The sequence below is a fragment of the Oxyura jamaicensis genome, chromosome 1 (assembly GCF_011077185.1).
Source record: "Oxyura jamaicensis isolate SHBP4307 breed ruddy duck chromosome 1, BPBGC_Ojam_1.0, whole genome shotgun sequence".
NCBI classification, from domain to species: Eukaryota; Metazoa; Chordata; class Aves; order Anseriformes; family Anatidae; genus Oxyura; species Oxyura jamaicensis.
In genome coordinates this window covers 41,873,585-41,889,473 of record NC_048893.1, presented here as the reverse complement: position 1 = coordinate 41,889,473, position 15,889 = coordinate 41,873,585, and the positions used below count along the sequence as shown (strand labels likewise).

The window sequence follows — 15,889 nt, the reverse complement described above, 5'->3', positions numbered from 1 at the left end:
GGGCAAAGAGCCTTTGTAACAGTGTCACCGACATTACATTTTTCTCAAAGTTCTGATATTTTGAGTAGTGTATAAAGAAAAACAAAAGGCTGCTGTCACAATTATTAAATTCTACACAAAGAAAAGACATATTTTCTTGGATCTTTGCCCAATATATTCTTAGTATGGAAAAAATGTAGCTGGTTATAATTTAAGAAGAAAACGTACAGCTTACTGCTGCAAACACTTCCACCCTGAGTAATTGCATTCTCATAATGTTTTATTTGCCAAAGAACATCTCCACAATTAGGCCATTGTTACAAAGAAGAACTAAAGCTTGGAGTTTTTCAGGAAAAGTTGATTTTCTGTTTAGAAAACGACTAAGAATGCAATCAAAATAATAAGAAAATAATGATCAAAGTGAATTCAGTCTTCACAGACAATGAGAAAGAGGTCTACCAGAATACGCTAACCTGAGGAATTTTAATGAGGAACAATAATATTAAGTTTTAAATGAGATTTTTCAAAAACCCAGACAAAGGAGGCTCTAAGAAATTCCTTGTTAGACAGGCACTATAGTTTCATTAAAAGATTGCACCTCTAAGTAGATATAGTCAGTAATTATCTCAGAAAAAAAAAAAAAAAAAAAAAAAAAAAGTTGAATGGGATAATGTCAATTTTTGAGCCTGAAATACTTTCTTTAAGAGAACAGTGGTATGGGTTGCTGTACAAGTACAGCAAAGTCAATAGCTGTTGGCAAGTTGAGCAGTTTTGTTAATGTGCCTTGGTACTATGGAACTGCTGACTCGCGAGTATGAGTTTATAGACTCAAGGTACCCAGTAAGTTCCTTTGCTACTTTCTAGTTCCCAGAACTACCATGTCCTGTGACAAATTCATGAAGGACAATATCAAAGAGAATGTTACACTTTCCATTCTAGTTTTGGATTCTTGTTCCCAAATCATTAAAGAAATCTTATCAAATTTTCTGTAATTGCCACAATATATTTAAGAGAATGAACAATTATTTAACACCTGTATTAGCTTTCTTCTTTCTGCTTTATCAAGAAGCTCTGGGAATAACAATCTCCCCAGTAACACAGAGAACGCCCCTTCATAAGCAGAAGCATGGCAGTTTGCCTTGTCATATATCACCCTGCAACACACTGGATGGAATTATATAGCCAATTCTGTTAAATACATAAATTTAAAAAAAAAAAAAAAAAGAAAAGAAAAACAAGAGTGGAGCTGTGACCCCTTGGAAGGCAAAGGGAGTTTTCCTCCAATGTCCTTGCCTCAGGATGATACCTAATGCCTGTCTAATTTTAGATATGGCACAGTAAGGACAGATAAGATACAGCAAGGAGAATATGGACAGAAAAAGGACAAGGGTTACTGCAAAAAGTTATGTGGTTGCTTAATTCAAATATTTTGAAAGATGGTTCAATTAACATTTTTAAAAAACTAATTCTTACTAACTCACTTGTCATAACAAAAGCAGTAAGCTTTTAGGTGATATAAGGATGAAAAGTTCTATAACCTCAAGTCCTCCAAAACTGTAATCTGTATCAAGAAGCAACTCCTTCCTAGATAGAAGACAGTATTAATTTTATTGTTTGTGATTAAAGACTACCAGACCTTGTCAACACAGCAAAAGTAACAAGACAAGCTAAATTTAACTCTTCTGGAAAGAAGAGCAAACTCCTGTTCATTTGATCACAAACTTAACTAGAAATCATAATTTCTACTGAGGAATTGAGGAAAATCTTACCCCAAAACCGTGAAGTCACATTAAAATAATAAATGTAAACTCAATAATATCACGTTTATAAAGACTTAATTTGCACACCTGGTTCACATCTCATAAGGTGGAAATCCTTAGCATTTGCTTACTGGGCTTTTTGTATTGGCAATAAAATGGTACAACATTAATACCTTAATTAAAAGTGATCAACAACAAAATCTTGTCATTCCCAGAAGAAGTTATAAATAGATCTGTGAGGAAACAGCACATCACCAGACTGAACAACATTGTGCAGAGAACAGGATAGAAGCTGCAAGTTTTAAAATGCCCAAACTCCTTTTGAAAGATTAAAAAAAAAAAGATCCCAGGAGTAAGGACAGGAAACAAATGCAGGGAAGAAGAAAGGACAGGTAGAAGAAAAAAACAACACAGTAAGTGAAAATTATATCTTAAAGAAATACTTTTTTTGCTACAAATATATACAAAATACAACATCAGGCATAACTAATAGCATATACAAAGACTAAAACTGCAACTCTTGAGCTCTTACGCCGTATGGATGGTAACTAGTAGAGGTCTCAAATTGCTTTCTGCAAAAGAAATCTACTTCATGTCAATTTTGGATGTCCTTTACATTTTAGGGTTAGCCAGTGCCCAATCAGTATAAAATGAAAGTCACCACTCTCTAATTAAAATTTGAATTAATTTACAAAAATAAAACCCTCAGGAAAAAGAAAAAAAAAAAAACACACATTGAAACACTTGCAAAATATTTAATACTCCAGTTTTCAGTTACCACATTATGTCTGAATTCGTATATACAAAAGGCTAGTATTCTAAGTGCTGGATGAATATGTATTCTCCTAAAACATGTAATCAACATATTGTGTAAGAAAAACCTAACATTCCTGCTAGGTTACAGATTAATATTTATCCTCAGAACTATTTCCAGAAAATCTTACCAGACGTAAACTGTGTAATAGAGGATAATTCCATTTGGCTCCAGTGGAGGTTTCCATGACAACTTCACAGTGACACCCGACAACTGTTTTACTGAGAGGGATTCTGGAGGAGAACTAGGAGCTATGAAATGAGAGAACAGGACACAACATCTTGTTAAACAGCTAAGATCGATGGGATATGCAGCATCCTTAAATAGGATTTTAATTATTTGTGATGGAAAGTGAACTTTGTGCTACACCGGTACAGTATCCATCAACTAATGTTATAGCACAGCTTCTTTTCCTTTTTCTGACAGATGATAAAAGAAGATTTTGCATGGTGCTGTTAGAACATCTGTTTCTGTGATTCAATGGAAAAAGTACTTCATGAGAAAGCAGAGCAATGGGTAGGTCACAGTGATTCACCTACTGTCCAAGTATGTTGCTGTAATGTTTTTTCTTCTAATAAAAGCAAGAGCTTTATAGGTATGAACACGTGTAAAATACAGCAAAATAGTTCCCCTGAGGAAAAAGAGGTGCTGGAAATAATTATACGAAGCACCAAAATGTGGAAAAATGCGCAAGCATGGCACTGAGAGATGATAAAAATGTGGGATACTAGGCAGCAGTAAAATCTATTCACTCCATCAAATAAGGACCACATTCATACACTTAGCTTGTCACAAGGGCAACTATAAAGATAGGCTTTGACTGAGACCATTAAAATTCATGTTAAGATGAACTTTACATGACACTATGTTACAACTGTGCAGGGAAACATCATAAGTAAGTGAAAGTGTTACACCACGTTTGAGTTCATTTTAATTGAATTACTCTGAAGTTCATATAAATACTGAAGAAAAACATACCTATGTCTGCATAAGTGATATTGCTTTGTATTTGCATGTAATTGAGAGGCAAACCTTCTTCTTGATTCATGGATATATGTATCACTATGTGGTACTATTAGAATGACTTCTGTTTTTCTCAAATTAATCCAAATAGCATCATGTACTAAAAATTCAGGTCATAGTTGTAGTCATGCATGGAAATTGAGAATATGAGCATAGCTATTAGCAAATCTATGAAACATTTGGTCCGAAACTTGGAACACTGTGTTCCCGTGAAAAAAGTACATGTGGCGTATTATAAATATTTTTGTTTCTCAGTTGTTGTTCCTTCTATCGCTATCTTAAAAGTTGGCATAAAGGTTTTACTACTCTGTACATTCAAGAAAAAAATATTTTTCATGAACTGAAATTCAGTAAGCATCACTGAATTCAGTAAGCATCTGTATTTAGTAACAAAAAATGGTGACAGATGTGTTTAGTGTTTTTCTTGTTACACTATCCTTAGTGACTATACAATAAAAGATCTATGAAACCCCAAATGTTGTATCTTCTTGGCATGTCTAGTTCATTGTATAGTTGTTATTCAGGGGACATTTTTTCCTAAAGAATAGAACCAACATTGCTCGAAAGGAAAATACACTATGTTAAAGATGGTTTTATCGAAATTATCTGTTCCCACTGTGATCCAACATTACTATTGAACAAAAGTTTATTACTGACAGCATGAAAGTAAGCTCATCAACACCTTGGAGATTTGCAAAGATCTATTATCATCAAAAATTGGATCTTGAGCAAGCCAATGCTTCCTAATAGATGGAGAGAGAATTTGGGAATGCCTCATGGGACATTCGTGTCAATGCAGCTTTAATCTAGGTTTTCAGAAACTTCCTCCCTAAGTAATGGAAAGAGATAGACAGGCTTCTCCAAATGCAAGTCACAGCACTTAACTGAGGTTTTGCTTTGAATTTTTTTCAGGAGTCCGTAACCAGTACCAGTACCAGAGGAGATCAGTGATAACTTCATACATTGGCTACTGAAAGTGCAAATGTAATTTTAAGGTCCCTCTGCTGATTTGTGGCCCATTGTACAAATTAGAAGGGAATTCAATTACTATGTTCTACTGTGAGCCTGTAGAACTCTCCCCTGCTAAATTTCAGTCTAGTACTAATGAAGATGGACTTTGAGTATTTTCATAATATTAATAATTTTGCACACACACACACACAGATGCAAACACAGATGCATATCGTTGAAGGTGTAGATAGATAGATATAGAGATGTTATTACAAAAAATGTATATAAAACCTATGCGTATCTGATATGAAGCATAGGATTAGGTTAAGACTACAAGAAATGACACATCACAACTTCTGTTCTGACTTACCATCCTCATCAGTCAGTATATGCACAGGTGCACTACGAAGGCCCTCCCCCATCATGGTACTAGCAGACACTTCAATTGTATATTGTGTATATTTCTTTAAATCTAAATAAAGAAGAAGAATTCAGAAAATGAACCATTCAGTAGGGAAAGTTTTTTCTCTTAATGGAAAAAAAAATGAGATCCTATTCCACAAGTAGAAGTTCTGAAGTGCTGAACAGGCCCATCGTTTACTCTGATTGGCACCTTTAGAGACTGAAAAAAAAAAAAAAAAAAAAAAAAAAGTGATTTCAGCCATACCTCATACATCTTGCCCTCTAGACCACTTTATATCTCATATTCCTGGAATGCTTTAAAGTTTATGCTTAGTGATACTCTGAAAATATATTAGTTGAAGTACTGAGCTGCCAGTATTAGCTGCTGAATTATGCTGCAGTTATCATGACAGAATAAATAAAAAGGTCAGAAAGATACATAGGTGACCCCAGTGTTTACTTTGTTACAATGATAGATACATGAAAAATATTATTGAAGTTCTTTATACTTTAAACATCTACAACACAATAAGAGGCACATTAGATTCTATACCAAGCATGGCCCATTCCACCACATTACTACAGGACACAACTGGCTGCCTCTCAGGAGAGGCAATGTATAGCTATGTAAGGACACGAATGACTTTGTCCTTCCAGGGAATTAATTGATATGCATCGGTCAGTCAGTTGAACCCTTCTCTGAACAAGTTTCAGTTGCCTTACTTTCCAGATCATTATATACTAGCCTGTAATACGTAGTACCAGATGAGTAGTGTTTATGACTCTTTGCTCAGTTCCACCAGTCCTCTTGAGATAGATTGTGTATGTCTGTATGATTCCATTGGGAATGGATGGTGGAAAAAATGATAATTCAATTTCCACAGATGAGATGTTCCTATAGGTTATGCTTTCCGGTGCAGAATCAGGAACTAGAAGATGAAATTTAGACTTGTAAAAGATCACAGTAAGTTTCATTGATTTCTTAAACATGTTTTTTTAAACTGGTTACAAGGAAACACATTGTAAACATTTTGATTTTTATCTTGGTGACGGTTTTCTGTGTTGTTTTTTTTTTTATGGGGGGGGGGGGTTGGGGTCGAGGTTGTCTGTTTGTTGTACAGAATAGATTTCAGGAGGCTAAATTGGAAGATCAAAAAGATATTACAGACATGCACTGCATTGACAAAGGAGAGGTCATTCTTTTTCAAACAATATTAAAATCATCTTAACATGCCAGATAAAAAAGCTACTAGAGCTTGGTACTAAACTTTCGTTCTACTATCCCATAACTATCACTGCAATCCTCTAAGCTAGCTGTTATTAGAAGATTTTTCATGTTGTGCTGCTGTAATTTACTCTTCATATCAGGAATAGCCTTTGTATTCCTTCTCCCAAGGTGAAATATGCAAACTGTGTCAATGCCTGTATGGAGGAAAAAAAAAGGGGGGGGGGGGAGCGGGGACCCTAACGTATTGTTGTGAGGGCCCTGAGATCAACTTGCCTCCTGGAGGTTTGGCTGTGAGGGCTCAGGGCCAGCTCAGCGATAGAGCAGCTGAGGGCTGCCTCCTCGCGGGTGACACGCTCACAGACAATGCAGCAGTGAGGCCACAGCCAGGGCTGACCACTGTCCTCTGGGTTGTACTTTCAGCCGGGGCTCTCTTGCTGTGTCCTTGGTTGAGCTACAGCTCCTGCTGCATTGCTGAAGTACCACTGACCTAGCTCTGACTTGCAAACAGACATCTCAGGCTGGCCTCCACTTGGCCCCACCACCATGGGCCTGCTCAGCTATCACTGGGCTGTGTCTGACTTAGTTACTGTCACTGAAACTGATCCTGACCCTGACTTGCTGACTCACTTTCCTCAGTTGACCTCAGACCTGCCTCATCACCACGGACTCGTTTGGCAACCTGGACTTGGCTGCTCCTGTCTGCCCCCCTCACTGAGGGTTGGTGGGACAAGCCCTGGCTAGTGAAGCTCCTGCCCTGCAAGCCCAGGGACCCCCCTTGGGTCTTGAATCCCTGTCCCTTAGGGAGCAGCTGGCATTTGCTGTATCACGGCAATTGTTTTTTATGTGCATGTGTCTTTCTGTCCCCACAGAAATACACAAGTGTTTTCTGTTATCCAAATTTTGTCTGATACAATATCTGATTCCAGCAACTCATAATCATACAATGACAGCAAAATTTGCTCCAAAGATCACATAAAGCATGGGCAGATTTTTAGAATGCCTTAAACATTCTTATCAATGCAAGGACATTTGAAAAAATGCATTCAGTAGGGTAAATCATTTCTGCTTAAGCAATACCAAGAAGTGGAATAAATACCATGAGACCCAGTGAAATAAGCCCGCAACTCTGCCTAAGTTAATGGCAGAATGACAGAACTCCCAAGAGCTCTTTGAACACATCAGCCCATTAATAGGTCGTAGTTCACTCAAAATGCTCCATCCTTCAGATCCTACCTTATTTTCATTCTTCTCATCTCAGAAAATGTTTTGGGTATCAAACATCACCATAAAGCAGTTTACTGAAAAAAAAGTAAAGTATTTTTTTTATATATATACTCACCAGTTTCAGAAGTTCTCACCAGAAGTGGGAAAGATGACTGATTCCCATGGCCAAGTCTGGTGAATCCCCTTACAGTGATGTTGTAGAGAGTATATGGCCTCATTTCAGTAAGTGATATACTTGTAGATGAGGCATTTTTAATAAATATATCATTGGAATCACTGTACAGAACTTCATAGTGAGTTATGAGACCATTGGGTTGTTCAGGTGGTAGCCATCTCAGGTTTATCTCTGTTGCAGTCACATTTACTAACTCTACATTTTGGGGTGGGGAGTCTGGTTCTGCAATACAGAAATCAAATCAAAAAACAAAAACAAAAAAACAAATCTGAGAAGTTTAATTAATTGAATATAAACTTATGAACTAATAAACTTATTGGATACTGTAACAAAATGCGTAGCTAACTGTAGCAAAAAGGCAATGATTTACTCACTCTCTTTCTCCAAGTTTTACCACTTTTTATCTGAGTTAATTTCTGTGCATTTTTTTTCCACTAATAAAACTAGACATCTTTTTGCATCCCAGACACTTTAGCTTTTCTGGATCTTTTTTCCTTTCATTCACTTACAAATTTATCCAAAAGTGCAGCTTAAAAACCAAAGAAACAAGACAACCCACAAATATAACCTCTTCTGTCTATTGCTTTCATTGAAGTTTGATTCTTCAAATCTTCTTATTGGCTTCCTCTAGTTCAAGTTCTTTAACTTTGAATGCTATCTTTCTTCTTTTTTCTTAAATAACCACTCATCTTACTTCACTCAACCAACAATTGAACAAGGGAAAGGGACTGTATGCAGCGTAACTGAATTCCCTTTAGTTTACTGATACAGTTGTTAATTGATAACCCCAAAGACCCCAGTGTAAACCTTGCATACACTGGTGAGAAGGTCAGGCACAAAACAATTCCAGCTCCCGGGCAGTGTGTTGGCTAAATCTACTGGCAATGTACTCATGTGACTCCAGTGAGCTCATAACACATTGAAGTGTTGAAGGAGTGAGTGGGCTGCACTTATGAATAAGATCAGCTCTGAATGTCAACCTTGATTCCTCTGAAGGTTTCATCGCTTCACCCCTGAAATAACCTCTCTATAAAATAACAACAACAACAAAAATATAGTAAGAACTTAGGATTATGCTTTGTGTACAAATACATGTATACAGGCATTTCAGAATTTATCTTGAAAAGTTTTGGTGTAAAGGTCTCAAAAACCCATTTCATTCCCGATTTCTGAGTCTGTGAATGAAAAACATTAACTGTAATAGATCACTACTCTCTGGATGACAGGACTGCCCACATGGATAACTCCCATGTGAAGAAGCTTAATTTTCAACTAAATGCATTTTCAATTTATCTGGCATGGTAAAAATATTTAAACACCACAGCATATTATCTTCAGTTCTAATATGTTATCTAAAACAGATGTAATGACTTTTATTTGGAGGTATCTCTCTCTTTTCTGGAGTCAAACAAGTTGTAATTGCTAGGTTGGCTAAAGTTAAGAGACATGGATCTCAACAAAAATTACCTCAGGAAAACTAAGGAAAACAAAAAACAAGATAAGAGTAATTACACAGAGCTTTATAAAAAGGTAAGAATTATCAGTGATTCTCTCTCTATGACTTCCCCTAGGTTTGCATATATCTCTTACCAATGGATGAACTGTTGTCCTGATACTCAACTTTGAACAACTTTCTGTTATGTTCAGAGGCAGGGAATTGTAAACTTAAAATTTATTTCTGAGAAAAAAAATATATATATATATATATAGGTAGGTAATTTTCTGTTCTTGTGATATGCCTTTCTTCTGGAAAAAACTAAGTGTAGAAGGATGCAACCTTGAAAGAAATTTAGTAGCACTTTAAGCTTCACTGTTTAATTTGATATTTTGTTAGCTGGTTACTCATATCACCTAAACTTCATAAATCTCTATAACTTTTAATCCTTCAATCCTTTGCTGTCTTTTATTCCCACATAATTATTCCTCCTGTATGTAGCATATTTGGCAGCTGTGTGAGATAAATGACAATTTGACAATTACCTTCTTTATTAGTTTGATAAAAATTGGAAATAACTCTGTTGAAACCAGTGAAAGTAAAAACCTGATATAAATGAGGAAAGATTAAATATTCAACTTGTATTGCTGCTCTGTAAATCAAATTCCCATGTTCTCTTTACAAAGGCCAATGGCAACTCCAGCTACTGCACCTTCATGTGTGCATTATGTCTTGCAAACAAGCAGGCCTCAGAAATCTTTATAAGGTAGTATTATACCTTACATTAAAACTATTGATCAGTCATAAGAGGGTTAAAGCCCCAAACCTGTATAAAAACAAGTGCACATAATACCATTAAAAGCTCACTTTATCAGGAGCTTTCTTTATAGACATCAATATGGCTTCTGAATTGTTGAAAGTTGCTGTTTCCAGATGCTTCAGAAACCAACCTAATTTCCATATGATAACCAAAGGTGGGGTGGGAGGAGGAATTTGGAGTTTCAAAGATAATTTATTATAGTTTAGATGGGGTCTAGGGACACACTGTTTTCAGTGAAGAAACCTCAGCTCTGCAGCTTTCTTACCTCACCTCTTGGCCTATCAGAGTTGAAATTAGTGGACTGCTGGTCATGCTGCAGCTTTTATCATTATTTCTAGCACTTAACCTAAAAATAAGCTGAATAAAGTCACTGACTGATAGAATAACAATTTTAAGAAACATGGATTTTATTTGTATGCTTTCTTCTCCTCCTTATTTATGTGTCCAGATTTATGAAGAAGTGCAAACTTCAGTACAGAAATCAAATCATCATTGTAATCAATGTATTTACCATCTTCAGGAGTTCTCACAAAAACATCATTCTCTTCAGACAAAGCACTTTCTCCAACCATGGTGGAGGCTGCAACTCTCATTTTATAATTTGTGTATTTTTTTAAACCTAAAAAATAAGTAAAAAACAAATTATTGCTGATGATCCTCCTTGAACATCTCATTGCTTATTTATAAAACTATTAAAATGGATGCTGTTCTAAGACTTTTTGATATACATTTGCCATCTAAAAGATAGAATAAGTATAATACCATTTATCTGGGGAGGGTCAAATACGCACTTAGTCAAGTCAATAAATTCTGAAATAAGTCAACTAGCCTCAACCCTGTAAATAGCTTTAATTTAGTTGTGAAAACAAGGGATATGTATGTGTACATACAAATACGTGTTTTTATTCTATATGTTCTGTAATAGTCTATATATTCTATAACACTATGTTTAGCACAAATAAACTCCCCCAAACTCATTAAGCATGCATTTTCTTCAATTAGTATCAAAATTTTAACTTTAAAAGAAAAAAGTATTATTAACAGCATACAAATACTATGGGGGGGGGGGGGGGGGGGGGGTGGGAAACAAGTCTGAAAAAGAATTACCAATTTAGAAACATTTTCCTGTGTGGAAAGAAGAGGCTGAGGAAAAATAATGAGAAATCCATTTCAAAAATTACTACTTGCTATATTACTTGTAGTCCTCTCCTCCATTCTCACATTCCCTGTACACCTCTCCACAGCAGACAAGTCTGACAGTAGTGTCCCAGTTTTGTTTTCACATGCAGATGTGTTGTGTGTGGATGGGGGAGAGTTGGTCTATCTACCTTACAAATGGCTACATTACATAAAGTTGGCATAAATGATTTTGCGTAATATATTTGCAATTATTTTTTATCAAATGGCACCATACCTGTCATAATTAAGCTGTTGTTTGAAGTTGTTGTGTGGAATGCTCTTTTTGTATCCAGCTCCATTGCATAAACAGTATAATGAGTAATTTTCCCATTGGGATTTGCTGGAGGGTCCCAACACAGCAAAACAGAGGAGGAGCTAAGATTCTTATATGATATATTTTGCACTGAACTTGGAACTTCAACAAAAACACAAAGATTTAACAGTAAGCAAAATAAATTATTAAAAATAGAATAAAATTTCAGTGAAAGAAGTTACGTATGTTAACTTATTTCTAAGTTACATGTTACCTTGCTCGTGTGTCCTGACTGCGAGAACAGATGGTGGCCCTTCTCCAATAGCAGTGAAAGCAGACACACTGATTGTGTAGTCCGTGAAAGGTACAAGGCCCTTTATAACATATGACAGCTCTTCAGCCAAAATGTTAATGGCATATGGATTATCTGTGATCAAATGGAGAGAAATAGTTACTTACTTGAAAACCTTTTTGTTGTTGTTGTTTTTGCATTCTAAACTCAGTTTGACACGATAATCTTGAACTATTTTACTGCAAAAAGAATTAACTTTCATTGCAATTACAAAAATATAAAGAAAATGTTATACAGCATCTCATAATCAAGGAGTGGTTATTTTAGGTCCATTTTCACGTGTGCAATCCTCTCTGCTTTTCAGAGATCTTCTTTGAAGTATGAAATTCAGACAATAGGAAGAATAGATAGATTGGCCTATGTGAAAGAACAAATGGGAATGAACTAAAAACATGATGTGTACACTGAGAGCTATCTCAAAAAAAAAATAAAAATCTTCTAGGAACTAGGAAAAGGCATTCTTCCTATAGTTCCTAGGAACACTGGAACATACTTCTGAACACTGGCTCCTAGGTTGTTGGTATTTTTGGTTTTGTTTTTTTTTTTAAATTAGGAAAGACAAATTCTCTCCTCCTTACCCTCTCAACTGTGCTGTAACAGCTATACTTAAAATGGCTCCCATCACATATCCCTTCACTCTGGTGTTTTTAGCAGAAGAGTCAGGATCATCAAAATGAAGAAATTATGCTTATGTCCACGAAGAGTTTTCAGTGCATCTGTGATAAAATTCAAAGTTGGCAGCAACCCAACTGTGCTAGTCAAAATTCTCTAGTGCAAAGAGCCATTATGCCACTGCAATGTGACAAAGGTACTGGGTACTTCACATATCCAAGCATCAGGTTAAAAGTTTTGCAAGATCAGCATTAAAATGGAGGCAGCTAAAAATCAGCAAGCACTGTTGAGAACTTGGCTGTCAACAGCTTTGCTATAACTACTATAATACTTGTGTGCTAGATTACAACAGATGCTGTCTGAAATCAATTTTTCAGCAATATAGACATATTTTAGCAACTGACTAGCTCAAGCTGAATGAGGTGGTAAAAAGAACACTCACATTTTAAGCACTGTACACTTTCTCTGTATGACAGAGGAGATCCTTTAGGATTAACATAGTAAAGAAAAATTCCACTGTAGTTTACATTAATGGATATAATTCAGGTCTTTGATGGTGGTATATGCGGAGAAATTCAGTTATTTTAAAAGTGCATTCAGAATATAAAAAATTGACTGTCTACTGTTCAAAACTCTCATTGTAAAAAATGGTAGTAGTATCTTAAGCCCCTGCTTGTCAACTAGGGCCTGCTTAATGATTTGTAAATATCCATACTTAGAAAAGAAACACTGTTCCATTGATAATACAGAACAAGTGTACACGCTAATGACATCACCATGTCATGGGGTCATCTCCACCTGTTTGTCACCCATATAGCAAAGTTGTAACTTTTTGACCTATTTACCTTCACTGACATTTGAAAACCTATTAGTCAAAAGGCTTAGAGAAATCAAGGTCTCTGAAGGGCTTGGAGATATGTTAATCCCTGACAATCACACCTGCTTTGGCAACTGTAATAACTGATTGTCTATGCAGCTTGGCTGATGGCTTTCGGGTGCTCCTTTCACTAGGAAGAAGGTCAGCTGGGTGACAAGGGGCTAGTTCCTGCCTGTGTGGCCTTCCCATTTGCTTCAGAAAGTTATTCAGTAGTAAAAAAATCTGACTTCAGCAAATGACCCATTCATAATTTGCTTGAACCATGTGCTAAAGATCATATTTGGGACAGTGATGGGGTGTCCTTTAGAGAAAAGGAGCAGGTAGAAAAATATATTAAAATACCTTACCCAAAGCAGAATTTAATTTCGCAGCTCCATTTATAGCAGGCAAATTATCACCAGATACACTTGTAAATATTACTGGGGAAGCTGTCTGAATGCTGGAAAACAATTCAGCTGAACCTTCGTATAATTCATTGGCTGTTTCCACTGAATTTGAAATGGGAGAAGGCTTGATGTTTTCATTTATCATGTATGGTTCCAAAGTATCGATCAAATACTAAAAATTAGAAAGATATAAACAAATCACAAATCTTGACAACATTATATTATTTAATTCATGTTATACATAGTATATAAATTGTGTTTGTCAACTTTGCAATAATATTTATACACTATATTATAATTAAACTTTGCAAAACAATATTTCTCATGAAAAAGCTCAGTTGCTAGTAGCTTAACATTTCTGTTTGTTTTAAAAATAAAATAAAAAAAAAAACAAATTTATTTTTAATTCGTAATATTTCTTAATTTATGGGTTTACATTGCAGTAAAACTCCAATGCTCCTGTGTTTTAGAGCAAGGCCTTTACATTTAATGTTATTATTCTTAGAGATACACTGAAAAGACATGTTTGAGTTTGGGAGACTCCATTTCTACTACGCATGTTCCAAAACAAGGTTGAAAGCGCAGACAAGAAGAAGGCTTCAAACGCTCCTGAAGAAAAAGAATAACAGGTTGATTAAGTTGATCAGAGGGAAAAATATTCCTGTGTAGCCTTTGGGTGAGGGAGAGATGAGAAGGAGAGGAGGAGAAAAATAGACGCCAATGAAATAAAGAGGTGAGGGAAAATAAGGGAGTAAATATGTGGAAAGGAAGAATGAAAGGGAGGCAAAGTCAGTAGGACAGCATGGGCAAAAGACAAAGTTGGAAAGGGATGGGAGTAGATATAAAGGGAGTAACAACTAATATGAGAGGAACAAAGAAAGCTGAAAAGACAGAGGTTAGAACATAGGTACAAAATGGTGTGTAAGCACTAGATCGTTATGCCCCTTCAGAATCTGGGACCTAATCCAGGACTACAGTGTCTCTAAATTGTTCTTCTGTCATCTGTGAACACTCCCCACTTGCACATATGGCCAACTTCACTGCCAGAAAGAGATGCTTTTACAGTGATGTAATTAATACACATTAGCCCTCTCTCTGCAGACCCCAGGTGAAAAGAAGGCAAAGCAGCTTTTTTAACCACTAAAACTAGGTGGGATTGACCACAGGCAGACATACAGCAACAATCTCACCTAAGTACCAACAGGTAAAACCTATATGCACCTCATTTTCACATACATTTTATAGGAAAATAGTAACCCACATGGAAATATCATTTGCCTCTGAGGCTTTTCCATTTGAGATAACAGCCTTTCATTGCTACATTGTTGAGTGCTGCTATCAGTGTGTTTCCAACAGCTGAAATCCTGTAGATGCTCTAAAGTGCAGTCAATGGAGTTCCAAATGAGGTAATGTTTGTTATGATGTTTTTTTCTTTAATTAGAAAATTATATTCAATAAACACAGATGAAGCTCCTGTGATTCTAAAGTAAACTCAAAAATAAGGAAACCCCAGCATTAAAGCATGTCAGTGCAGATGACTTTCATCTTTTCTGTGTCTGTATAATTAAAGATTGTATCACAGTAGAGTCATATACTTTCACTTTCCAAGGACCCCAGCCTTGTTTAATGAATGGATCCTTATCCTCATTTTTCCCCCCTACTCCTTTATTTAATGTTTGGCTCCAGGCCTCTATTTAATGTATACCATTCAACTTGAAAGCAAACTCCTTCACTGAGCTCTGCATTAAAAACTTAGTTTATGTGTTAGATCTGTGCTTGAGTGACTATATATTGATCTAGGCACCCACATCCATACTCCTACAGTTAGATCTGTTAAGAACTATTATGCTGCAAAGAACTAAAGGGCTATAAAGGAAAATAAGATGGACGGCTATTGCACCCTGCCTTCTATAGCCAAGAAATTCTGGATAATTTCTCCAGAAATTATTTGATTTTCATGTAGTACAAATAGCAGTATTGATAAACAAACAAACAAAAAACAGCCAGAGGAAGAGGGTGGCATGGAGAAGGTGAAATTTAAATGCATTGACAACTCTTCTGTGGTGGCAAACTCCACATTCTGAGTGGAATAAAATAAGGCTGAGGACCAAATTTAATCTAGCAAGGAAATCTGTATCAAAACAAACAAACAAAAAACCAACCAACCAACCAAAAAACCACTAAATACCTTATTTTTTCCATTGAGAATAGTGTTTTCCAGAGTCACCTCTGTTTCTTGCACATGCACTTTAACTCTGTACTGGGTAATGATTCCATTTGGTTGTTGTGGTTTCCTCCAAGCAATTTTTATATATGTGGCTTCCACTTCCACTAGATGCAAATCTGATACAGCACCTGGGACTAAATATTCAAGAGGAAAATTGATTTAATTAAACATCTCTGATTAGTACAAGCTTTC

General features: G+C 35.9%; 1 protein-coding gene across 2 annotated transcripts in view; it reads right to left on the bottom strand.

Moving 5' to 3' along the window:
• Positions 1 to 15,889, bottom strand: part of PTPRQ (protein tyrosine phosphatase receptor type Q) — a 106,590-nt gene that overhangs the window by 77,954 nt on the left and 12,747 nt on the right. For both annotated transcript variants that reach the window (XM_035341315.1, XM_035341306.1), the window contains exons 9-17: positions 15,659 to 15,831; positions 13,432 to 13,642; positions 11,518 to 11,670; positions 11,226 to 11,405; positions 10,323 to 10,430; positions 7,497 to 7,778; positions 5,676 to 5,858; positions 4,898 to 4,999; positions 2,684 to 2,804 (exon numbers count right to left, since the gene is read on the bottom strand). In XM_035341315.1, coding sequence (XP_035197206.1) covers positions 2,684 to 2,804; positions 4,898 to 4,999; positions 5,676 to 5,858; positions 7,497 to 7,778; positions 10,323 to 10,430; positions 11,226 to 11,405; positions 11,518 to 11,670; positions 13,432 to 13,642; positions 15,659 to 15,831 — 1,513 coding nt within the window. The remainder of the gene's footprint in view (positions 1 to 2,683; positions 2,805 to 4,897; positions 5,000 to 5,675; positions 5,859 to 7,496; positions 7,779 to 10,322; positions 10,431 to 11,225; positions 11,406 to 11,517; positions 11,671 to 13,431; positions 13,643 to 15,658; positions 15,832 to 15,889) is intronic.